We start from the raw sequence: 27,023 nt of genomic DNA on the forward strand, positions 1-27,023 counted from the left end.
CAACATGCAAAGCATGATGTTAAACTAGATTGGCTTTTGGCTTAATCCAGCAAGTCCTGTGGCAACTGTTATTACAGATAAAAATTTAGGGGAGATTGTTGCTATTGTATATTTGTGATTCTGCTCTTTTTAAAGATAATTTTTTATGTGGGTGTTCATTGTTTTAGGTATTTGTTTTATGCATATGTGTATTTTTTTTGTAATTGTCCACTAATAATTCAACAAAATTGTACTCAATGAAGTTTGAAGTATAGTTGAAATAGATGTGAAGTGGATTTGTAAATGTATAGGGCAATCTTACACATATCTACTGAAGAGTAATCACCACTGAGCAAAGGATACATGGAAAATGATAAATAGACTGAATTTTCATAGAAATAAACTTTAGGAAGCAAGAGATAAGCACCTTTTTACTGTAGGAAGTGATAAATATTTTCAGATGGTGCACTGTTCTGCTCATGTATACTGCTGATTGTATCCCAGCACTTGGTCAGTGTGCAAGGCTAATGAGACAATCAGCTTGAAAGGAATTGCCTCTATTTTTCTTTTTGCAGATGTCTTGTTGGCTTACAGCCCTACAAGTAGGGAAAGCCTTTTGAAAGCCACCTAAATGATAAAAAAAGATAATTTAAAATAAAAATGTAAATGATAGTTGTCTGCTGCCACTTGACAGTACAACCCTAACTATGGCTTCAAGTATGGAAAAAAAGTTTTACACTAATAAATATAAACGTTTAAGAATAAGACATATTTGAGATTGGGACCAGGACGGTAATCATTTTTTTCATCGAAATTTCATATTGGACTGATATGAGCATTGCAGCCTATTATTTCCTCAGTTTACGCCATCCAGCCAAATGCTTCTAAGGAGGTTGTGCAGGTATGAGGTGGACAGGTGATGAATTATTCTCCCAAATCCTCTGCCTATTTTTTTTGTTGCAAGTCCAGGTCAGGGATCCTGTGAAGTAGACAGCAACATATTGCAGCTTTCCCACCCCCAACTATAAAGTTGATCCCTATCTTCAGTTGGGAATACTCCACCCCACTGAGGAAGGACGTTTCACTGGCTTTCCTTGGGAGTAGAAGGGGAGTTTCTCCTTCACACTTGGTCTGAAATAGGAGTGGGAGCTTGCATAAATAGCTTGCTCCTCCCCTGAGACTTCCTTCTCTGATTCACAGTGGCATCATGCTCTCCTCCTCTTGAGCAAAGTGGGCTTAGCCAGTTTCCAAAATAGAGCTGAGTGGGGAGCATCCTAATTTGGGGGTCCCTTTTATAACCCACTTTAGTCTGCTCTGAATTTGATTGGCTTATGGTGGGTTAGGGCTTAATTTGGCTATTTGGTTGGTTTGTCATTTCATGCAGGCAGATAATGGTCAACACCCTGAGGCATGTTGGGTTGAAGGCACCCCACTAACCATCCTTTATTCTTGACCGCTTTGCAGGGCTGTTTGGTCTGGTGCTTGGGGCCTGGCAGGTGCCACCTGTTGAATGCTGAACAGGGGTGGGACACGTACCTATCAGGGCATGTACCTGCAGCTTCCCTTTATGGGAAGATGACTTTGCCTCCCTTCATGATACCTTGCATGAGGGAGTTTCTCTGGGGTGGTTTGGCCCTTAGCAGCAGGCAGGAGGAGATTTTCTGCCTGTTAGCACAGTTTATACCTGCCCAAATTTTAATTTGGTTTGGTTCAAGTTTTCCTTGTTATATTTCCTACAGGTACAAAAATTTTGCCCATACTTCCCTGCCCCCCCCTGCAGTTTATAGATCAGGGAGGGAATTTTAAGTCAGGGAATCAACATAAGGGTCATAAGTTATATTCCCTTACCCTTTCCCCGTTTTAAAGCATAGGGAAGTCAAATTACAAAAACATAATTTTAACCTGCCCAGTCCACTTGTGTCACATGACCAGTATAGCTTTAAGATGTATATTCTTTTGTTGGAACATCTTATTAATATAATATTACTAGGATATGTTTTTCTCTCCCTTCTTTTTTTAAAAGAATACCTCTTAATGTAAGAGACATCGTCTACTGCACAGGAGTTTCACTGATGGATGAAGATGTATGGGAATTCATCTGGATGAAATTCCACTCTACTACGGCAGTATCGGAGAAGAAAATATTGTTAGAAGCTTTAACTTGTAGCGATGACAGAAATTTGTTAAACAGGTATGCTAATTTAGTTGACATTTCCAGTCCCTCCCCCAAAAAAGCTTGTTATTGACATGATCACTCCTGACCACCTTCTCCAGCTTTGTGGAGCCCATTTTGCTCCCTGGTATGCACCAGAGCTGAGGGTGAGGAAACAAGATGGGAGACTGCTCAAATGCAAGTGAAGGAAAACTCCAATCAAATGCAGTCAAACAGTGGTGAGGGCTCATTATCAAGCCTAGCTAGTGGCAGTGAAGACAGCAAAGAAGGCATAATTTGCTGCCTCCCTTACATTCTCATTGGGCCATCCAGGTAGTGCGGGCCTTTTACATTCTGTTCCGAAAGAGCTGACAGAACCAACGATAGCTTGCTGCGACTTGTTTGCAAAGTATTTTGAGGATAAAATCGCTTGCATCCGCCTGGACCTTGATTCTACTGTTACAGCAGATGAATCTCAAGAGGTGTCCTGAGCGCTGTCCAGGCCTGTTATGTTGGTTGAATTTCCGTTAGTAAGGCTCAAGACGTGGACAAGGTGCTTGGATAGGTCAGGGCCACCACTTGCACTCTGGATTCTTGCCCCTGTTGGCTCATAAAAACTAGCAAGGAGGGGACAGCTGGCTGGGCCAGGGAGGTGATTGATGCTTCCTTGCAAGAGGAGGTGGCCCCTGTCTGCTTGAAGGAGGCAGTGGTAAAACCACTTCTCAGTAAATACTCCCTGGATTTGGAAAGTAATTACTGGCCAGTTGTCTCCTCTTCTTTGGCAAGGTTCTAGTCACAGATCTGATCTAGGTACTCTTGGAGGAAACTAATTTTCTAGATGCATGTCAGTCAAGGTTTAGGCCAGGTTTTGGTGCAGAAACTGCTTTGATGCCTGGTGATTTCTGTTGGGAGAGGCACAGAGGAATATCAGCTTCAGCTGGTGGCCCAGTTGCGCCCCTGTCGGGACAGGGACAACCTAAACTTCTGTCATCTATGCTATGGTTTCCTGTAGGTTAGATTACTGCAACACGTTATACATGGGGCTGCCTCTGAAGACAGTTTGGAAACTTCAGCTGGTGCAGAATTCTCCAGCTAAGTTGCTCACCGGGGTGGGGCAATACAGTTTGAACATACAATGCCAATCCTGGCCTGACTGCACTGGCTGCCAATTAGTTTCCAAGCCCAATTCAAAGGGCTGGTTTTGACCTATAAAACCTTACACAGCCCAGGATCACATTACCTCAAGGACTGCCTCTCCCCATATGGACCAATCTGTACCCTGCAATCATTATTGGACGTGCTTCTTCATGTGCCTCCTCTGTGAGAAGTCTGGAGGGCAGCAACACAAGAATGGACCTTTTCTGCAGTGGCTCCTTACTTGTGGAATGGTTTTCCCTGGCATCTTTGTTACATATCTTTAGGCACCAAGCAAACTCATTCTTTTTCTCTCAAGCCTTTGGCTAATTAAACAATCTATGGCCTTTTGAACTGGGGGTGGGGTATTGCTTTCACTTGTTGTTCTGGTATGTATTTGTGAGTTTTTATATTGTAAACGGCCCTGTAATCTTCGGACGAAAGGTGGTATAGAAAATTAATTAATTAAAAATAGTAATATTAGTCATAGTATCACTTTGTTCATTCTTCCACAAATTTAAGCATTTTTAAATCTCTCTTGTGGAAGTGTTTGTGTGTGTTTTAGTGGTTTTTCTTCTTCAGATTAGTTATTACTTGATTAGTTCCAAGAGAATAGCATATAACATAGAAGAAAAAACAGAGCAATACAAATAATAGTATTTCAGATCTGCTCATGGCACTGGAAACACTCGGGACATATTTAAAGCTTTTTCCTAATAATCAAAACTGATATCTCCTTTTTGCAGATTTTCAAGACATATTTGTGTTATGTGGATAGCATTTCTTCCAAATCATATATTCCAAGTTTACTTGAAAATGATTGCAAATCTCACTTAAATTTTGGGTAAGCATAATCTCAGAGTAGCATTTAGGATGAAATCTAAAATGAAGCAATTCAGTTTCAGGTTTTATCAAATATCTGTCATAGGCCAATCATGAAACAAAACACTTTTTCTATCACACAAAGTCTTGCTTCTTTTCTGTACTTTATAAAACAAAAGTCCAGGAAAGCTTCTGCAATGAATTTCAAAATCATGTAGCAATTTCTAACCTTCATTGCGAGTGCCAGAATGTCTAATAGCTCGATATTTTAGTATTTATGCTGGCAACAACTAACCATTTCTCCTCCCTTCTCTTCTTATTCAAGGCTTCTTAACCTGTCTCTCAATTCAGAGGTTGTCCTGGATCAGGATGCAATTGATGTCATAATCCATGTAGCTAGAAATCCACATGGAAGAGATCTTGCTTGGAAGTTTTTTAGAGAAAAATGGAAAATATTGAATGCAAGGTAAAATATATGCCTATCAATACAAAACAAGTGAGAGTACTGGCCGCAACTTTCTTACAGCCATTTGCTTCTTCATTGTTTCAAATATTTAGTTTAGTATTTATTTTATCTTAACAATTGTACATATTATACACATGCATAAGTAAGCATTTTGGATCTAAACCTCTTGTGCATGGGGAAATTAACACACAAACACACCCGTCTTCCCATCTGTTGTAGTGAGAGTTGAATCTGGGGAGAAATCTGTGACCATCCCATCTCAATGCATTAGCAAAGTTGTCATTTATTACTTATAATGACAGTTAAAATACACTGCAGTTTTCATTACCAGTACAAATACAGTACAGTTTATACGTTATTTAGAGTTGGATCCAGACTAACAGAACAATTCTAACCCTCAAACCTCCATGCTGGAGAGGGTTAGGATGTGGTGATGGTTTCCTCCACTCAAATATGTTCAGCTCTGCAAGCAGAGGGGCCTGTGTTGCAACAGAAATCCCCATTGCCCATTGAAAGTACAGCCATGCGGAAGCTACCGCCATTGGTATCCGAACCAGAGTAGCCAGCATAAATCACTGAAACAAGGTGTTTTGGGAACATATCTGGGCCAACCAAGGAACCACTAAATCCTAAACCAGCCTAGCTACTGGTCATGGACCTGATTAAAGGCTCTTTAATGTGCTAGCAAAAGCTGGCTCAGTGAACTGGCAGTTTTACAGCAGCCACCACATTTGCACCACTTTATTTAGCCCTGCTGCACCCAGGCTTTAATTAGGATTGCAGCCTAAATTAGTGAACTTTCTCCTTTCCTTTCAATGGGAAGAAATTATAATGACTGCATAGTGACATCCGTGGGAACCGAGTTCCATTAACTTAAGTCTGGATCTAGCCCATAAATTTTATGAAATGTATTCTTTTCAGGTATCAGATTTTTCATTTAATACAATTTATTCATTCATTTTATGAAGTTTATTACCAGGGACCCGCTGGCTGCATTAAGTTTACTGTATCCAGATAAATAGCAAAGCAACAGCAAAGAAGAAGCAGGAACTTCGAGTTGTATTGAACTAAGTCCTCAGCACTCAGAGTTGTATCCAATTCTGAGTACTGAGTACTTAGTTCAATACAACTCTATAAATTGTTGTATCCAACTCTATAAGGGTTGTATCCAACTCAAGAGTAGGAATAAACATACTGAAATTAATTGCCACCACTAATCTAAGTCTATTGATTACAGTGTCTACACTAAGTAGAACTCAGTTGGATACAACCCCTAATTGCTTTTCTTTACCTGCAAAGGAGGGGAAAGAGAAAAGAAAATGTGCCAAGTCCAATGCTCACAGCAATTTATTCATAATTTCCCAAGTCATGGTTTTGGAGAGTCATCTGAACTGAGTTATTGTTTTTGATACCATCCAGCTTTATTTTACTTTTAAAAAAGTTATGAGCTGTCAACTTCAGTATTGTGGTAATATCCCAACCTAATATCTGTTCTTTCTTTGCTGATACAGCTCTTGGTATCCAGTGTTTTGCAAGAAGTATGTTATATGTTAGCATAATACCCAGGGGACCTGATATTGATTGATTTTTTTTAGTTCTCTTCTTTCGCAATATCCTATGAATCTATGACACTCTCTAACAAACAAATAGCCAACAAATTACAAGTCAAAATGGTTTATTTTGGTAAGGGTGGGTTGGAAAATACTTCTTAACATTCAAGCAATGTATAGGACAAACATGGGGGGGGAGAGAACAACATAACTTAAAAGTGAATTTAGAACTAGAATCCTTGAGGCAACAGATAATGAGAAAGAGAAACGGCAAGCTGTGACAAAGATGATCCTTTGTAACACACTTACGCAAATGATATCCTTAGTGACCCACTGACAGGTCATAACAGAGCCCAGTTTATCCTCTTCCTCCTTACTATACTGGCATAGGTACTCAGTATACCAAGTCATTGTGATAGGCGGTCTCCCAGCTTGTGTTCCATGAGTAAGTGAAGCGGATCATGTTAGATGGAGATATGGGAGGTATGTTCAGATCACCCATTTCCCATGACAGCCTGGCTTGTTCCCTGTGCATATGCCAGAGGCAGGGGGGCAGGACTTACTATGCCCTTGGAGAGTAGGCTACTGCACCATCACAAGAGCAGGGAAATGCCCAGAATACCTATAATGCAACAAAAGCAGAATTAAAAGCATCAGTATTTCATAGGGAAAAAGTATCATGGCATTATTCACTTGAGAAGGGGAATGAAGAAGTCTTATCTTTTCCACTTAGAATACAGAGTCATTGCTATGTAATTGCCATGTAACTTAAACAATTAAACTTGGAACATTTTTGTCTTCCATTTTTAAGCAAAAGAGTGGATATAGCCAGTCAGATCCAACAAGTGTTAGTTTATGGTGGGAAAGGCCATACCTAAACGGTCATATAAATGTTGATGAGTTCCCTCGCCTTTAGACTGTTAAATACCAGCATGTATTATGCAAAGAAGTTACAAACCAGCCAGAGAGTCTGTAGTTTGAATATCAGCTGGTCTTCCTCTAACTTCCTATTTTTAGTTCTGCCATTAGTAAGCAGGTTCTTGACCCAATGTGATCGGCTGGCTATGCTGCATATCATAGACCAGAGGAAATTATTTATTTCATATTGCTTTAGTGAGCCACGTTGATTTGAATGGAGTTTAGTAGGTATATTCTGGTATGATGAATTCAGATTTAGTGGATTCATATACTCAACAGAAAGCATTTAATAAGTTTAGTTACGAGGGAGGAAAAACATTATGCTGATGTAAATGTTAGGTTTTAGCCTTAAGGATATGACCTAGCCTGGCTATTCTCTGCTTTTATGGATTAGACTGTATATATGGACCAGAAACATCAGGAAAAACTGTAACTGACATAATAAAACTTAAATGTAATAGATATATTTTAACATGTAAATAATCAAGGCATTGTTGTTCAATCTATTTCATATTTGTGTTTTTGACCTGGTGTTGAAGATACGGGGAAGCATTATTTATGAATTCAAAACTTATCAGTGGAGTCACAGAATTTCTTAACACAGAGAGTGAACTAAATGAGGTAAATACAATGCAGTTCGGTGCTTGAAGTTATTTTGTATTCATGTTCATTTTGATGCCTTAAGTCTTACATACCTAAAAGTAGCCGGGCTACATACAGTAGCCATAGTGTTTTGCCATGTAATGATGCCTATCTCGGCTTCCTCAGCACCTTATAATGGTGTGTTTACAGAATGGCTGCACTAGAGTTTCATTTAAGGGAAAAGCAGCCTTGTCAGAACACCTTCCCCCCAAATCATTTGTGTTTCTACTCAAAAGTAAATCTACTGACTTCAGTGGGAACCTTTTCCCAAGTACTAAAAAGGTATAGGGACCCCTGACCATTAGGTCCAGTCGTGACCGACTTTGGGGTTGCGGCGCTCATCTCGCTTTATTGGCTGAGGGAGCCGGCGTACAACTTCCGGGTCATGTGGCCAGCATGACTAAGTCGCTTCTGGCAACCTAGAATAGCGCACGGAAACACAGTTTACCTTCCCACATGTTTATCTACTTGCACTTTGACGTGCTTTCGAACTGCTAGTTTGGCAGGAGCTGGGACCGAGCAACGGGAGCTCACCCCGTCGCAGGGATTTGAACTGCCGACCTTCTGATTGGCAAGTCCTAGGCTCTGTGGTTTAACCCACAGCGCCACTACCTAACAACAAAAGCCTACATGAGTAGGAGGTGTGGGGCCTCTTGGCATTAGTTCAGGCATACCTCCTAAGTTTGCTTAGAGTAAATTTGCACGGGATTATAACCTCTAAAAAATGGTGCTCATAATAGTGTCAAAGCAGCCCCTCAAATTGGTGCATAAACACCCAGCCATTTACAATAAAGAATTAAGAATGTTTTACTAGCCTAATTGAGCACATCTTTTATAATGGTTGATAAACTGGGGCTCTTCAGAGAAGAGCCTGGGTGTTTTAGTTTAACTTTAGCTTCTAAGTTACATTAGGAGTGTTTCCAATTTTCTGTATTTAGTTTCTTATGTAGGAGTAAAACTTGATAAGAGCCCAGCTGTCTGCAACATAAAGCAGCTGGGCTACAGGAGAGACGGAGGAAGTGATGTTAATATAATCAGGCATTGGCGCGTCAATATCTTCCAGCACAATTTGAAGCAATTGCATCACACCTAATTGATGCAGTCTGTTGCCTTATTGCATTTTGTAATAAATCTCCCTGTAAAATATTACAAGAACTTATTTCAAACGTAGAGCTTTATTGTCAATAGCCAACTTGTTCATATGCTTTGGAAGAAAAGAAAATATGCACATCTTTTCAAGTCCAAATTAACCTGGGAAAATTGCATTTCAGCTAAAGAACTTTATAAAGACCTACGAGGAGGGATCTGCTGCCTCTTTCTCACGAGCTGTGGAAACAGTGGAAGCCAATGTCCGGTGGCAAATGCTTTATAAAGAAGAATTATTTCAGTGGCTGAGAAAATCGCTGGCACACTAATCAGTGTTTCTAACCAAAACTTAGCACCAAATTGTGCAGCCAGGAGGAGAAGCACAGTGTGACATTCCAAGAACTTTTGACTGGAAGCACAATGAAGACTGGTTAAAATGGAAAGAATATATAGATATATTATATTTTTGCACCAATCTCCTCAAAACTAAAAGGCAAGCGAAGAAAAGAACTATGACAGAGAGAAAAGGTCACGAATGCTTACAAAACCAAGTCCCCACTGTACCATGGCCAAATGTGATATTAAGTGGTGCATGTAAATGTTAATGTCAGTTTTTTGGGGGGAGACCCTCAGAATATTTGTGCATGGTTGTATGGTTCCTGCCTGTATTCTAGCATGCTTACTTAAGGTGTCCATGTTTGTGTGTGAATTTCTGTTACATCGAAGATGGGCATTATGCAAAAGCACAAAGACTATGACAATCAGTGTCACAACAGGTGGAAAGAAGAACGTAAACGATCTATATGATCAGCCTGTGACTGTCACCTTTCCATGGTGTAGGTCAGTTATGTCAGCACTTAGATTGTCTCAGTTACGATTTGGACATTGACCCTCTTTTTGAGTTGCAAATGATTATACAAATTAAATGCTCCCCTATTTTAAGTCAATGATACAGACACGATTAGAGAGAGTTTATTCTCACAATATGTTATAATTCCAAGATTTATTCACTGTTGAACAGCTAACAACAAATTTAGCCCTCTGATCACCATACGTTTAAATGGTTTATGAAATGAGTTTCACATATGTTCTTGGACAAAATCCATAAATCACCCTTATGTGTGGATTTTAGTATGCAAAAAATACTCATTAGGTGTGATGCAGAAAGTATGGTAATTAATTACACAGCTACCAATGCTTGATATCATGAAAAATATCAAATCAACAGAGAAAAATAAAACAGAATCTGTAGAGAAACAAGAAGATCTTCCTAAATAATGATCCAGTTGTAATGATCCAGTCCCCCCATGTCTTTTCAGCATAAGAGTGCTATTTATTCACACAAGCATCCCATAAAAATTAAACAAGATGGCATTTGCAGTAATTTTTAATACTGTGGTAGCCTATGTTTAAAAGTAGTCTCTTGTATCTGTTCTACTTTTCATGTGAGGTATCTTCTAGAGCTTTTCAAAAGCTAGATCCTAAACATAGTTACCACAGAATAAGTCCCACTGAATATTTTGACAGTGCACATTTTTTTTTCAAATACCTGTTAAATAATGAGCTTGCAAAAACGAAATAGTTTCTCTTCACAATTTGTACAACCCATTCATCAATCTTTGGTATGAATATTCATCCATATTATCTATCTAGTATAGAAAATCTTGACTATAACCTACCAAGTCAATAGTCTTTTCTACTTCCCATGATATTTAGTTGCTTATTTTCTCTCTGTTCTCTGTCCTTCAACACAGGACTTGAATCATCACAATAACCAAAGGAAAGAAATAGTTTATCTCGTCGTTCATTTTGGAGGGTGGCGCAGCTTAGATAATAATATCACAATAACAGCAACTGCCAGTTTTCACCTTATACAAGAGTCGTAAGTGGTAGCTTGGCTGCAAGCCAGTCAGTAACACAACAGCATTGCTAACTGCAGAACTGGCAGTATTAGGTGGGTGTGGGGTGATCAGATATATACAATTGCTTCCATGGAGCTTTGTTCTTCAAAACCTGTCCATAATCGTGTACCTTGATTATTTTAATTTGGTTCCAGAGACAGTTTGCAATTTAGAAACATAGGAAGTCAAAGAAGTAAATAGAAATATGTATAGCTCTTGATACGTACTGCCATTTTCTTCACTGACTGGCAACTATAGGAAGACACTTATGCAAGCTATAATTTGAAATAACATTAACAAGCCCTTGATAGTACTCTATTCCAGTGTTAAGGAGTTTCTCTTTTCTATAGCAAAGCATTATCTGGAACTCTCTTTGCTCATCGAGTGAGCCACATGTAGCTTGCTGGATGTTCAGATACTGCTCCAAGACAAATGTATGGCAGTAATGTATATTTGGCCTTATGACATCCTCATCGTTTCCTGCAGCCTTTGTAGAGTAAAAGCCCAGGAAAAGGAATCAGAGCCAAGGCAAAGGGAGTAGTGTGACTACATGACAGATCAAAGGAAAAGACTGCCAGGGCAAGAGAAAGGGGGGAATAAGCAGAGAAAGTAATGGCTATTGCTAGAAGGTAGGGAAAATGAGGACAGCATGAACTAAGGGAGGTTTGTTGTTGAAGGCAAATCTTTTGGGGCAAGCTTGGAGGTGGATAACCGGTGGCCCCACAGTTGTTGGATTCCAACTCTATGGAAGCTTTGAACCAGCCAGCATGGTCAATAGTCAGGGGTGGTCAGAGTTGTAGTCCAAGAACAACTGGGGGACAACAGGTTCCCTATTCCTGTCTTATATTTTATATTACGTAAAGTTAGAAAATCTGGCCAGTCAACACCCATGGTGTATATGTATTCCTATATAGCAGTTATGTCATAGAATTAATGAAAATGGGGGGGGGGTTTCCAAGGCTTTTTAGATCACATCCTAGCAAAGTGTTGATGCAGTGGTGCAGTTTGTAATTTCTTGCTTGGAAAAAAAAGGAATCTGTGAATATGTAGAAAAGCATTCCAGTATTCTTGAATACTGAGCTTGCTTTCCTATTTCCTACAGTAACCAGTTTTAAATTACTGAAAGACTGCATCTAAGTCCGTGTTATTCTTGCACATGGAGGTCTCTCCATCAGTGCAATTGGTTTCTGAGCATTGATTTCTAACTTCATCACAAAAGTTGAATATCACAAGCTTCTGACCTTTCCATTGATTGTGAGCTAATATAAGCAGGATGGCTCAAATCAGCATGCGCAGGATATGGTTTGCTGGTTGCTTTTATTCTGCTCTAAGTATTACTGTTCTTAAAAAGCACGTTACTTTTCATTTAAATCTATGTATTTCAGTGGGAAATCAAAGACCTTGGCTGGATTGAGCCCCAAACCTATAACTTTCATGGATACAGAAAGATGAGAGCTGAGTAAGAAAGATATTCTAGCCAAGCCTCTTTGCCACTTCCTATTTTATCTTCTTGGGGTGATCTCTTTTGTTGGCTGTATAATGGTGGAGGGCTTTCTTACAGAAGGGTGGTCTATGCATCTGGGTACCTGGCCTTCGTGAGAAACAAAAATTAACAGCATAATCCTATACATATCTACTCAGATGCAAGCCCTGTGGAGACTTGCTCCCAGGTAAGTGTGTATATGATTGCACCCTTTAAATAGATGTCCCAGGACTATAAAATAATTGACCATAGAATTGTAGAGTTGGAAGGGACCCCATCTAGTCCAACCCCCAGCATTGTAGGAACCTTAACTACAGCATCCCTGACAGATGGCTCCCAAGAAGGAGAATCCCCCACCTTTTGCGAGTGTCTGTTGAACAGCTCTTAACAGTTATTTCTAACGTTAGTCGAAATCTCCTTTCTTCTAACTTGAAGCTATTGTTTCAGGTCCTAGCCTCCAGAACAGGAGAAAATAAGCTTGCTCTATCCTCCATGTGACAGCCGTTTAGATATTTGAAGATGGCTATCATAGCTCCTCTCAGTCTCCTCTAGAGTAGAACATATCCAACTCCTTCAACCGTTCCTCATAAGGCTTGGTTTCCAGACCCTTGATAATCTTGGTTGCCCTCCTCTGCACATGTTTCAGCTTGTCAATATCCTAAATTGTGGTGCCCAGAACTGGACACACTACATCAGGTGTAGTCTGACCATGGCGGAATAGAGCAGTACTATGACTTCCTTTTATCTGGACTCTATATTTATATAGATGTAGCCTAGAATAGCATTTGCTTTTTTGCTGCTGCATCACACTGTTAACTCATGTTAAGCTTGCGGTCTACTAAGTTCCTTTTCACATGTACTACTGGCAATCCAGGTGCCCCCCCATCTAATATTTGTGCAGCTGATTCTTCCTGCTTAAGTGTAGAGCCTCACATTAGTCCCTATTGAAATTCAATGTATTTGAATGTGTGTGGGGGAACCTATCTTCAATCTAAATTATCCCTTTGAGCTTTGTCATGCAAAGGATTGGAATAATAGTTCTTCAAAGGGTATCATTATTGGTGTGTACAGCACTGGAATTTTATGAACTTTGGTTTTCCGGGCTGCCGCAAAATATCTGTTTCTTGGTCCAAGTATGTGTTGTATTAGGTATGTTGCCAGAACTACAATAGCCAAACCTCAAACTAATACCAAAAACCATTAAAATTGACACTTTAGGGCCAAACTAGATGTGGCTAGAATCATGCAACTTGCAGTTGTGTCATTGCTTTTTGTTGAGCAAATAACAGCTACAGGAGATCTGCATTCAGTTCAATGCAACAGGAATGGGGATTTAACTTTGACACTACCCATAATGCTTATCCATATCCTCTTCCTATCATTGCTTTTTATTAAACAAGCAAAAACAAGAATCAACAATGCAGTTGCCAGTTGCGTGATTGTTATCATGTGTCCCTTAGTTTGGAGGGAGTAATTAGGAACATAAGAGCCTACTGGATCAGGCCAATGACCCATCTGGTCCAGCATGCTGTTCTCAAAGATGCTTATGGGAAGCCTGCAAACAGGACTTGAGCACAATAGCACTTTCACCTTCCACAGATTTGTGGAACAGCGTTGTATCAGTCTTTTATTTTTAATTCCTTTCCTCATGATCCATAGCATGAAATTTGCCTTCTTTACATCAGCTACATACTGGGCTGATACTCTCATTGAGTTATCTCCTACGATCACAAGCTCACAGGAGGTCCTCTCCTCTTATTTCGTGACTGCTAATCTTACTCAGAAGTCTTTGGTGAAATACCATGTTGCAAGCTTTTTGAAAGTCAAATACACCCTTGTCAACCAGATCATGTCTATTTGTGTGATTGTTGATACTCTCAAAGAACTCTAATATGTTCGTGAGACTTAACTTGTCCTTGCATAGCTTCAGCCAGGCTTGTGTTGCTATATTTGCTTATTTTATCTTTAACGATACTTTCCACTGGTTTCCTCAGGACAGACATTTAAGCTTACTGGCCTGTAATTTCCAGGAATCATCCCACAATCCTATTAATAAATTCATGATACATAGGCCACTTTCCAGTCCTGAGGTATGGCGGGCAATCCAGGATAAATTTCACATCTGGATTCTTTGAGAATTATCAGGTGGATGCCATCTGTACCAGGCAATTTGTTAGTTTTTATTTTGTCTACTAATCCTAGAATCTCATCTGTCCTAACCACTATTTGTCTCAGTTCTTCAGACACCCTTCAAAGTTAGTTTCAGGCATATGGTTCTGCCCTGTATCTTCCAATGTGAAGACAAATGTAAACAATTCATTCAGCTTCTCAGCAATCTCTTTATCATCCTTTAACACATCTTTGAGTCTCTTGTCATCCAAAGGTCTAATTGGCTCCATAGACAGTCTTCTATGACTTATATATTTAAAGAACTTGCTCTTTGTCTTAATGTTTTTCGTAATGTGTTGCTCAAATTCTTGTTTAGCATTCCTTGCTTTCTGCTTGCTCCCCCCCCCAAAAAAAAATTGTGTTCCTTTTTGTTCTCCTCATTTGGGCAGGACTACAGTTTTTTGATGGACATCTTCTTGTCTCTAATAGCTTCTTTTACTCTGATTGTTAACCACATCTCTTGGCCCTCGCGGTACCTCTCCTGAACTATGGTATACACTCCAGCTCAGTTTCTAATATTGTGCTTCGAAACAACTTCCAATCAATTTGGAATAATCTGACCTTCTTGACTTTTCATTCCTACTTGCTTTTCACCAATCTCATTTAAGATAATTCTCCTCTTTTGAATTTTCATGTGTTGGGTTTATTTATTTATTTGGCAATTTAATTTAATCCCACTATGGTCACTGCTCCCGGACTTGACAAAACCTACACCTCACACTCAAGTCCAGGGTCTCCACACCTCTAGTCAGTTCTGTGACCAATTGTTGCAGAGCACAGTCACTTAGGGTATCTAGAAATTTTGCCTCTTTATTGTGACAAACACATATTTAGCCCATCTGTGTGAGGGTGGTTGAAGTCAGCCTTGCTGCATTTCCTCTTTTTGGATTCTTCCATGATCTCATTCTTCATCTGGAGGTCTCTCCCTGATAGTTTTGATTGGGGGGATGATGGCCTGTCACCTGTGCCAAATTATTCTTGGTATCACCACCCAAAACAGCCCTATGGAAGAATCTACCTCTTTCTGGACACAACCCTTGTATGCCCTTCCTATAGTTTATATCCGGAGATATCCATGTCTCAATGGTTCTCTCTGTTCTACCAAGTTTCCTTTATGCCTACCTACCATATCAATGCCCTCCTCTAAGACCAAGAACTCCAGTTCATCCATCTTGCCTCAGAGGCTTCTAGCATTGGTATAGAAACATTTGTATGCAGCCTCTCTTTCCAAGTGTCTCTGGCACTTGTGTTTGACCTGTAGTGCTTTGGCCTCTCCGAATTGTTATCCCGTGGACTTGCATTCACAATACTTTGTTCTATGCATCCCCCATTAAAATTTTCATCAATTTTATCAAGTCCAGCTCCGAGGGCCTTCTGGCAGTTCCCTCACTGCGAGAAGTGAGGTTACAGGGAACCAGGCAGAGGGCCTTCTTGATAGTGGCGCCCACCCTGTGGAATGCCCTCCCATCAGATGTCAAGGAAATAAACAACTAACCGACTTTTAGGAGACATCTGAAGGCAGCCCTGTTTAGGGAAGTTTTTTATGTTTGATGTTTTATTTGTTTTTAATATTCTGTTGGGAGCCGCCCTGAGTGGCTGGGGAAACCCAGCCAGATGGGCGCGGTATAAATAATGAATTATTATTATTATTTATTATTATTATTATTATTATTATTATTATTATTATTATTATTATTATTATTTTCAGTCCGGGGGAGATTTGTTCCAAACTGGACACTCTTCAGCTTCTGTTGTGTCTCCCTCGCACACAGACACCCTGCAATCTGTTTAAAAGATGCTTTCCCACTATTTTGATTTTAAGCGCCAATGGTTTCAAGGGGAGCCTGTCCCCTTAAACAGGTCCAGCATGACCCAGAATATTCCCCAGTGACTAACAAATCCAAACCTACATCTCACAACACCATTGTCTCATCTATGCATTGACACCACAGAGCTGTGCCAAGTGAATTCACCAAAGTATGCTTAAAATGAACACACCACCAAAATGTTGAATTTGGATAATATGAGTTTGAGGGGTTTTTTCACCATCACTGTGTGGCACAACTGGCCTAGTGTGAATGTATCGCCATAATCCTGGCATCAATATACATATTTGTTGGTTCAAATCACCAATAGACTGTGATCCTGGGATGACAGGCGGTATAGAAATTTAATAAATAAATAAAAGTAAGTAACCTTTTGAGGTGGCCTCAGCTTTCAGAACTTAGAGCGCTTTGGGCTGGTAAATCTTTTCCATTTGTTTCTGGTGTGTTTATTTTATTTTTGTACCAGGCAAGATACCAATTTCAGTGAAAAGTAGCGGGAGGGGGGAATCTGTTATAAATGTTACTGCATTTTGTTACCGTGTTTTGTTAACCACGACTGAGGTGGAGGAGTTGGTTATCTATGTAGCCTGAAGAACGACTTCTGACTAGCACACCACTTGGTTTTGTTCAGAGTAAAAAAACAACCAGCCTGTGATGTTCAGAAATACACACTTAGCATGTTCATAGTTATTTTATATATACTTTCATAGTTGCATATATATGACTCAATATTTTGTTTCTTTTCATGTAGCATTGTGATCCTGAACACTGGCATAATGTAGCAGCTGAGAGTGTTGTAAATGTGGAGGGTGATGGTTTAAATCTCACCTCAGCGACAAAACTCACAAGCTATCAATTGACCTAATTTACAGGGTTGTTGTCAGGATTTGTGAGATAATTTAAGTAACGCATTGTGAGCATACAGAAGTGATATATAAATGCTAAGTGTTACGAACACACACAATATTTCACTGTTATGATCCGTTATACTATAATTTGCACCTTTCAGGATATTGTATCATTTACAGACAGTGTCGCAACTTTCACGGCTTAGAAATTTGGACTCAGAAGACTCAGAGTCTCCAATATAAAACATACATTGCATTTTGGATTGCATTGATGATGGCATTACTGTAAACTAACAACTGTTCATCTATATGTTGACTAAAAAAGACTAACTAAAATACATGTAAATATAATTTTGATGTCTTGTTATGATACGTGAGTAAAGCAGGCATTTATGTTGACAAGAATGTCATAGCAGATCCTGAATCTAAAATTGTATAGAAGAGGTTCATTCCCCCCCCGCCTATTTTTACAGAAACTGAATATGTATATGAAGCACATTATGCTGATAGCTGATCTTTTGTTCTCTACTATTCAGATACTGTACAAGTGGCAGTGGCAATAAAGAATTGATAGCAAAGCACATTTTATCTAAGAAATATACAGACCCTAACATCACATAGCAGAAAAGTACTGTAGATAAATGGTAATAACAGAGGAGGTATAATTCTGGTAATTCTGTCTAGCTTTTAGATTGCTTTGTACTTTAAAATTAGAATCCCTGCAACTCTCAAATCTTTGGGGGGTTTTTTGGCAAATATTCTTTATAATGTACATATTTATACATAGGTTATCAGTAGTTCTGTACACAAGATACAATTCAGAAGAAATAGAAGACTAATCCAGGTACAGTGCATGGCTATGTGTACATGAGAATGGTCCCTAGCACAACAAAGAGGAATTTCATTCCACAATATGTGCATAGTGGAACTCCTGTGCAACTGAGGAGTGTTTGACCTGAACTACCTTTCTATTTTAAAACAAAACACAAGTCACTGTAAAACAAATAGTCCTCACTCTGTGTATACAGAGGTGACCTGATTCAGAAGCCCTGGAGTTCATAGTGTGGAAGATTCCCCCTTTTTTTAAAAAAAAAAAATGATTTGGACCAGAGCTCTGTGTGTGCACTGGAGCCCATGCAGTTTCAGATTGCATACTACATATATTTATGTCTCTTGGTCTTAGACTCATTGTTTAAGCATAACCTTTGCTTGTTTGATTTTGACTCTGGATTCTGCCTAATAAAAGCCCTGCAGTCTTTTATGGATATCATTGATACACTTGTATTGCCAGTGCATCCTTAAAGGTTCCAATTCAGCAGATCTGTTTGATCACATGCTTAAATCCATTCTTCCTGAGAAAAGCACATCAATTATATTCAGTCTCAACACAGCAGAAGATAAGCACATAAGTAGTACAGAAACTCTGATGGTAGCTTAAGTTTAAATACTGTTCTGTATTTTTGTGTGGCTGATTTAACCATACAGGCCTAAAGGCATATCCGTTCTTCGTATTGAATATAAAGATATATAGCTTAAGTCAGAATTCTCAATGCCACATGATTTCAAAAAATCTTACATGATTTCAAAAAAATCACACCTATCTTCATTTACTTCTCTTGGGGATAAGAATGGATGCATTTGTAGTAAATATTACTGGAAAATAAAAGCATCAAGCAATTTAAAGCATTGACCAAATAAAATATGAGTTTATATTACCGTTTACTGCAAGTATTTTTGTATGATATGCCTTTAAACCTAATTCCATACTGAACCAGTATGTATTCAACATGAAATTTTTATTCCATTCTAACCAAGGATTCACTAAATGGATTTTTTTCTAAATGAGAAACTTTATCTTCTGTATTTTAAGCAGAATAAATTTGAATTTTGTCTCTGATAATAAAATTTTGTATAGTAATGTATAATTCATCACTGTCTTAATTTTCCCACATGTGGAGACAAGTATAACAAGAATCACACTCTCAGCCTTTGATTGTGTTTTGTTTTTTGTTAAGAGTCTAATAATTCCAAAAGGGTACAATATACAGAGCCGTTTAGAAACACACAAGGTAGAGACTTACTTATGACATAAATTTGGGGAATGAAATTTGGGGAATGAAATTCCATCAGTGGAAATATTTGCATAATTTACATACTATTTCCTTTTTTAAAAAAAGCTAACATATTTTCACAATGATTGACTAAATACTTGAACTGAAGCAATTATTCCAATTTTACTCATATAAAGTCATCTAAAATAGCAAGGTGGTGGAGCACCAAGGAGTGATTCTGGATGAAAATAAATTCTGATTTTTTTTTGGTTCTTTGTTCTTGATGTTACAATACAATAGTTTAAGGTGGGGTGGGGTGGTATGGAAGGGTCTACTAATACATCAAGTCCTTAAGATAGGTTTATTTATTAATGGGTTACCTTCTCATAAAGAATCCCATGTGAGGATATCTGTTCAAGCCCACCCCATAAGTTTCATGAAATCAACAGGATTTGTACCCAGATAGTCTGTGTTAGATTAAATGCACATTATACCTATGGTAATTCACATGCAAACCAGAAGTAGTTTGATCCAAATCTCATTAAGTAGATGGGGGTTCTCCAGTCATAAGTACTAGAATTAAGGCCCACTGGTTTCAGTGGAACTTAACAGTCAATAATTGTGCATAGAATTGCAGCCTATTACACCGGCTTCCAACCAAAATTTCCCCTTTTAGAAAGTTTGTAGACTGAATTGCCTGGGGAACTGGAAATCACTACAGAGATTACGGATACTACTTTTCTTTGGCTTCCAAAAGCAAATCCAGAAGGACGTGACTTCTGCACTTCTAGTCAGGCTTTTGAGACTCCCATTTCTGACCATAGCCTCCAGACTGACCTTTGGTAAGCTGTTATTAAAAAGAAAAAGAAAAAGAGTACTTTTACAAAGTACTAGGAATTGAACAGCAAACAAACTGGGAAATGAATTCCTGGCACACATCAGCACAACATATGATCCACCATGTACAACATAACTAACCACCTACTGAAGAATTGTGCCCCAACCAGAAGATCTTATACAAATGTCACACGCACCCCTAATACAGCTCGGAATATATCTTGAATATTTTTTAATGTATGTGAGCATACACAAATATGAAGACTGCCTTTCAGGAAATCAAAGTGATAGCCCACTCATTTTATAACCAAACTGCATCCTGTCAGGCTAATGCCCTAGCTGGGAAGCACCACAGCAACACTTCTTAATTAGGAAGTGTTGTTTTCAGAATCCAAGTCTCAACCCTGTGCTCCTCCTTTGATAGCATAGGGCAGGGGTCAGCAAACTTTTTCAGCAGGGGGCCGGTTCACTAGTCCCTCAGACCTTGTGGGGGGCTGGGGTATATTTTTTTTGGGGAGGGAGAACGAATTTCTATACCCCACAAATAACCCAGAGATGCATTTTAAATAAAAGGGCACATTCTACTCATGTAAAAACACCAGGCAGGCCCCACAAATAACCCAGAGATGAATTTTAAATAAAAGGGCACATTCTACTCATGTAAAAACATGCTGATTCCTGGATCATCCGCGGGCCGGATTTAGAAGGTGCTTTGGCCGGATCCGGCCCCCAGGCCTACCCATGGCATAGGGCAAAGGAGTGTTCAATACAGTTGTAGTAGAAGGATAATGTGTGAAGTTACCTTCTGGTGAACATTGGTTCAGTAGCACTGTCTGTGCTACTGTTGCAGCAGACACTTTCCAATGCCTCAGACTGAGATCTTTCCCAGACGGAGGCATTTCTGCTACTCAGTATCACTAAAACGTTAGATTCTTGGGACTTTCCGTAGATGCTCTCCCTCTTGAATATGGTTCCTCCTCATGCTTTAAACCCCGTGATTTAACTCAGTGGCTTTGCTTCCTCACCAACCTGCAATTTCACAGTTCCATGACAAGGTAAGTATAGCTTGCTGGATGCGTTACATTTCTGGACATTCAGAAATCATTCAGGTAGCTTTCACCACCGAGGCTAATAATGAAATATTTTGATAAGATATGCTGTGCAATACCCTCCCCATATTATCCTTGTTAGTCTAGCATAAACCTTAAAGAAGATCTCTGTTTATGATGGTTAGTAATCATTTTCTTGTATCAACAGAATGTAGAGACAAATGAGTTGTCCCCCAGGAACTCAATCTTGTACCTCAGAACAGGAGGGGAGTAGGGAGGGAGGTGCTATGTAAGTTTGGTGCCAGCAAAGCCTCCATAGGAGATTTACACAAGGTTGCCATAGCATATGGCAGAGTTAGTTCTGACATTTTATTCTCATTTGTGAAACCGAGATTTGTTTATTCAGAAATCCTCATTAAATTCAAATGCAACAGTGCCATCTCAGAGCCACTGCCAAGGACAATCACTAGGCTGGGAGGGAGAGACTAACAGCCTTGTCTCTAATTCTGATGACAGCACATCCTGGACTTAAAACTTCAAAGAAGATTGTTCTGTTCCCTCCAGCCAGGTCACTGCATACATTGCAAGAGTGTTCCAGTAAGCAGCCGAGCTGCTTAAAAAATGTAACATTTCCATAAAGCATTGAACAGGGATCTCAGCTTTCCTGTGTACTTTTAGAACTTAAATGTACTTTGTTAAAGAAATTGCTACTAACATGTTTAGCAGGAGAGCCATGCAAATTAGTTGCAGAAGTTTGTGAGCTGATCTGAGAGGCTTTAACAAACACATCAGTGGATTAAAATACATATGATCATTTTCCCTCCTGGACCTCTTTAACAGGGTGCTCATTTAGTTAAAATTCCAATGCCTTATCTGCCATAAGTTGTAACAATTGCTATGAGGCAGGCAAAAACCAATAGGCTAGCCCATTTGTCTGCAGGAAAAAATCCTCTCTGACCCTGAATATGTCAGCCAAGCATACCATGGCAAGGTCTAACCCAGGGGTAGGCAACCTAAGGCCCAGGGGCTGGATGCGGCCCAATCGCCTTCTCAATACAGCCTGCGGACGGTCTGGGAATTAGCGTGTTTTTACATGAGTAGAATGTGTCCTTATATTTAAAATGCATCTCTGGGTTATTTGTGGGACATAGGAATTCGTTCATTAATTTTTTTCAAATTATAGTCCGGCCCCCACAAGCTCTGAGGGACAGTGGACAGGCCCCCTGCTGAAAAAGTTTAACCAGCACTGGCCTGCTCACCCTTAGGTGGGACCAACCAAAGCAGCGTGGGAGAGTGTGGAATCCAGGGACGATCTGAGTAGGCAGAGGCTAGGCACAGACTTAATGCAAGACTGCCAGTGTGATGTAATACAAGGGAGCCAGTGTGGTGTAGTGGTTAAGAGCGGTAGACTCGTAATCTGGTGAACCGGGTTCGATTCCCTGCTCCTACACATGCAGCTGCTGGGTGACCTTGGGCCAGTCACACTTCTCTGAAGTCTCTCAGCCCCACTCACTTCACAGAGTGTTTGTTGTGGGGGAGGAAGGGAAAGGAGAATGTTAGCCGCTTTGAGACTCCTTCGGGTAGTGATAAACCGGGATATCAAATCCAAACTCTTCTACTGCCGCCACCAGGTCTGCCACCGCAGCAATGCCTGCCTGCTCTCACTGGATTGGCCCATTTGAAATGGGCACCTTGATGCTTGCCTGCACAGTTGCAGGGGAAGGCACAAGCATTCCCATAATGGCCTCACAGAATTTTCAGGTAAGCGCCCATTACTGCAAATGTCAATACACGGAAAGCCAAACTGAAGTTTACTCCAATTCAGTGGTAAACAGGTTTCCCAGGGGAGAAGCGGTGGGACAAGTGGAAGTGTGGATTTGCAACTGGTTTTTTTTTGTTGGAAGGCGTAAGTCTTTCATAGAATGATTGATATTGCATTTGTATGGTATATCGGCACATACAGTTGTCCATAATTAGCATGTGCAATGCAAATGGAACGTAAGTTGTGAATAGAAAATGCAGCCAGTAAAGATTAATAGATATTTGTATCATTGATTTTAACATATTTGTGCCAAGTTAAGCAAATTAAAGATCCTGAACTAGATAGGAATGCTTTCCTCAATCAATGCTTTTTAGTAGTACAAAAAGTCCATCAACAGCAGTATGAGCAATTGCTACTGTTCCATCAGTATTATCAAAAAGATGGTGTCTATAACAAAGCACGTTCAGTTTGCAATGTTGGTTTCTCAATGTAAAAGTAGAGCTTTGCAATTTAAAATACCTTTTCATAAAAATTGATCATCTGTTACACTTATCACCGACTTTTGACCTGCTCATTGTAGAGGGTTAAGAAAGAAAAAGTGGAGGATGAGGGGGAGGATAATAAGATGCGATTTCCTGGCATGCTTATTACAGTATTTCATTTCATACAGCACAGAGCCTTTCCAATGATAACTGTGTTAACGGTGCAATTGTTTGTTACATCTTGATTTCAACAAGAAAGCTGCCAAATGGCTATAATATGGATAAGAGTAAAAGCATTCTTTTTTTAAAAAAATGAAGGAACTCATCAATAGAGTAAAAATAAGCATGATTGCAGTCGGAGGATTTTTGATTCTCTGATTATTTGAGTTCAATTGGGTACAAGAAAAACAGAATATGCCATTTTTTTATCAGTCTGTAGTTTAGCTTTTCTTGGATCACTTCATTTGTAAGGCGGAAGGGCTCCCTTTTTTCAGGCTGTATACTACAGTTCAGATAATATTATTTAAAAGCTGAACTTGAAAATACTTATACAATAGTTACCAAAGACTGGTTTAGATGCAGCTGCACGGGCCAAGATCTTCTCTTTTACTATCTTCGCATCAAATGAATCAGCAACACCTATGTACACCAACTACAGGCCCACCCGTTATATTTGACACTGTTGTCAAAACTAAACCAACCAGGATAATGAGACTACTGGCTCATAAATCATAAGAATATAAGAAGTTCTGAGCTGAATCAGGTCAAGAGACTGATCTAGTCCAGCATCCTGCCCTCAGTTTCCCATCGGTGAGAATCACAAATAGGGAGAGTGCTGCTGCATCTGGTTAGGTACAACAAAGCTTTCCCCATTTGTGATTCCCAGCATGTTGTTGGCTATGTTGTTGTTGTTTAGTCGTGTCCGACTCTTCGTGACCCCATGGACCAGAGCACGCCAGGCACTCCTGTCTTCCACTGCCTCCCACAGTTTGGTCAAACTCATGCTGGTAGCTTCGAGAACACCATCCAACCATCTCGTCCTCTGTCGTCCCCTTCTCCTTGTGCCCTCCATCTTTCCCAACATCAGGGTCTTTTCCAGGGAGTCTTCTCTTCTCATGAGGTGGCCAAAGTAAGGGTATAGCGCCCCACAATTGCCACATGCATGTGTTCCTGAGAATATATATTTATTATAGCAATTGGACACATGGGGGAACAAATAAGGCCATCTGTGCTTGTTTCAGCACTAATGGATAGCTCAGTCGGTAGAGCACGAGACTCTTAATCTTGAGGTTGTGGGTTCGAGTCCTACATTAGGTGAAATATTCCTAAATTGCAGGCGGTTGAACTAGATTATCCTCATAGTCACTTCCAACTCTTCAATTCTATAATTATGCAAGAGAAGGTGTGCAAGTGTTCCTGGGAGGCTTGAGCTGTCCTACACCAAGAAGATGTGCATCACTTCATAGGGCAGAAGCATCAATTCATCCTTACAACTAGAGGTTTTTTCATGTTATACCATACAGACATAAGAAGATCCTTATACTGAGAGAAACATTGTTCCATCTATCCCACCACTGTAAATGTTAACCGGTAGCTTCTCTTACATGGCTGTTGAGAGCAAGAAATATCAGAGACCGAACCTGGGAAATTTTACATGACAATTATATGCATTATCAGTCAGTTATAGACTTCTACTAAAGATGCAGAACTGGGATTTGACATCTTTCCGCAGGGCCTGCAAGAAGGAGCTGTTCCGCCAGGCCTTTGGTCGGGGCTAGTCTGACCCCTCTTCTCTTACAAGATCCTGCAGATAAGTGGCCTCTCTAACTCCCCTCACCCGCTCATACAAATACAGTGGTACCTCGGGTTACATACGCTTCAGGTTACATACACTTCAGGTTACAGACTCTGCTAACCCAGAAATAGTACCTCAGGTTAAGAACTTTGCTTCAGGATGAGAAAAGAAATCGTGCTCCGGCAGCGCGGCAGCAGCGGGAGGCCCCATTAGCTAAAGTGGTGCTTCAGGTTAAGAACAGTTTCAGGTTAAGAACAGACCTGCAGAACGAATTAAGTACATAACCAGAGGTGCCACTGTAGCTGAGCCTGGTGAGTACTTAAGGTTTCCAACCCCTATAGTTATAATTTGCAGGTAGCCATCTGATCTTATTTTGATTTTAATCCAATTTTAAGCTGTATTTCAGTCGATTGCTGAATTTTATGTCTTAATGTATTATATATTTTGATGTTAGCCCCCTTGGGCCTGATTCTGGCTGGGGAGGGAGGGATATAAATAAATTTTATTATTATTATTATTATTATTATTATTATTATTATTATTAGATCTATGGGACAAAATGAAACTGCAACAAAGCATTTGATTCTAAACCAATGCGTTAAATTTCAGGTATCAGCTCAGCATGATGGGGAACGTCTATTTGACAGAATATAGTATATGGGAGAAGTGTCCACAAAGCTCATTGGCAAATATTTGCCATTTCAGTCAGATTTAGGATTTTGCCATGTGCTTAATGTTACCCTGGGGCTTCTTACTTTGGCTTTGTTTTTCATACTGTAGCCTGAAAGCTGCACTTTATATCCAGACTGCTTGCAGCATGTTAAAATAAATGAACTGCTAAGAAAATCTCCTGCTTGAACTAAGCCTAGTTCCTACCATTCAAGAACAATTTGGGGGAGGGGCAGGGTATGGATGATTCTGGTTTCTCTCATGTCCTCATCATAGATGGCTTTCAAACAGTCAGAGTTCAGCCCAGTGATGGAACTGCATAATTTGGTCAAAGTTTTCTGGTAACTTTTAATTACTGCTTTTTTTATTATGTTCTGAGGAGTGTGTTCTGTTGGCCCTGTATTGAAAGGTGGCCTGCTATTTATGGCAAGTATTATAAAGTTAATTTTCACCTGCCTGTGGTTTTTTTTTTTACAGTATCTTATGTCTCTGTATTTATTGTTGTTTATGCATTGTTTTCTTATTGCATTTTATTTAATCTATTACAAGTTTCCTTCAGTGGGAATTTTGCCTAGAAAAACAAGATATAAATTTAAATATGGCAAACAAATAAACATTCCATAATCAGATCCAGAAAAAAAAAATCCAACTATGTATGTAATTGATTTATAAGTCACAGTATTTGCAGTGACTTAGGAGTTTTGAATGTTAAGGCTTCAATCTTAAACATGTTAACCTAAGTTAATGTGCACAGGATGTAAGGGGCCAATCCAGTTTGCCACCATATCCTTCACTCACATTACTGTTTGTGTTGTTCCACATGCAGTAGTATAATTCCTTTTCCTCCCCTGCTTGCAGCCTAATGTGTGCATCAGCTTGGATGGATAATCCTTTTAGGAATTTTTATTCTTATGCAAACCACTACTTTATGCAACTTGGTTTTTCATTTTTCTTTTTAAGTCAAGTGCTCAAAACTGGCAATAATAATAAACAGAAAAGACAGTAAAAGTCATGGTATTAATATCAGTTGTTTAGTTATAATATCTAAAGTATTTCACTTGCATTCAGTTGCTGTGGCCACTAATAGGATGCAAAATGTGGTTATGGATTTTAAGCCACTAAGTAATTTGTTTAGTCTATAAGAGGAGAGTAGTTTAGTGCTTGCTTCCTGCATACATTATCCTCACAGCTTCTACTGGCCCTATGTAAATAAAAGTGGAAGAGAGAAAAGAAATTCAGTTAATTGTGCTGCTTTTACAAAGGCAAGGAAGTGCAGTGGCGAGGGGTAGAATTAAGATAATATAGCAAAACGTAATTTGGGCATCCTCCAGATTTTGCATTCACTATATTCATTTTGTGTTTCACTCGCCACCCCCGCACTAGATGCAAGTATGGAGAGCGT

The 27,023-nt window shown here is 39.5% G+C and overlaps 1 protein-coding gene across 2 annotated transcripts in view; it reads left to right on the forward strand.

Annotated features, from left to right (window-relative positions):
- Window positions 1-18,961, forward strand: part of TRHDE (thyrotropin releasing hormone degrading enzyme) — a 203,791-nt gene extending 184,830 nt beyond the window's left edge. For both annotated transcript variants that reach the window (XM_083574427.1, XM_083574428.1), the window contains 4 exons: window positions 2,003-2,170; window positions 4,413-4,553; window positions 7,561-7,642; window positions 8,935-18,961. In XM_083574427.1, coding sequence (XP_083430553.1) covers window positions 2,003-2,170; window positions 4,413-4,553; window positions 7,561-7,642; window positions 8,935-9,078 — 535 coding nt within the window. In that variant the 3' untranslated portion in view covers window positions 9,079-18,961. The remainder of the gene's footprint in view (window positions 1-2,002; window positions 2,171-4,412; window positions 4,554-7,560; window positions 7,643-8,934) is intronic.
- Window positions 18,962-27,023: the final 8,062 nt, after the last annotated feature.

The sequence above is a fragment of the Podarcis filfolensis genome (assembly GCF_964270895.1).
Source record: "Podarcis filfolensis genome assembly, chromosome: 10".
NCBI classification, from domain to species: Eukaryota; Metazoa; Chordata; class Lepidosauria; order Squamata; family Lacertidae; genus Podarcis; species Podarcis filfolensis.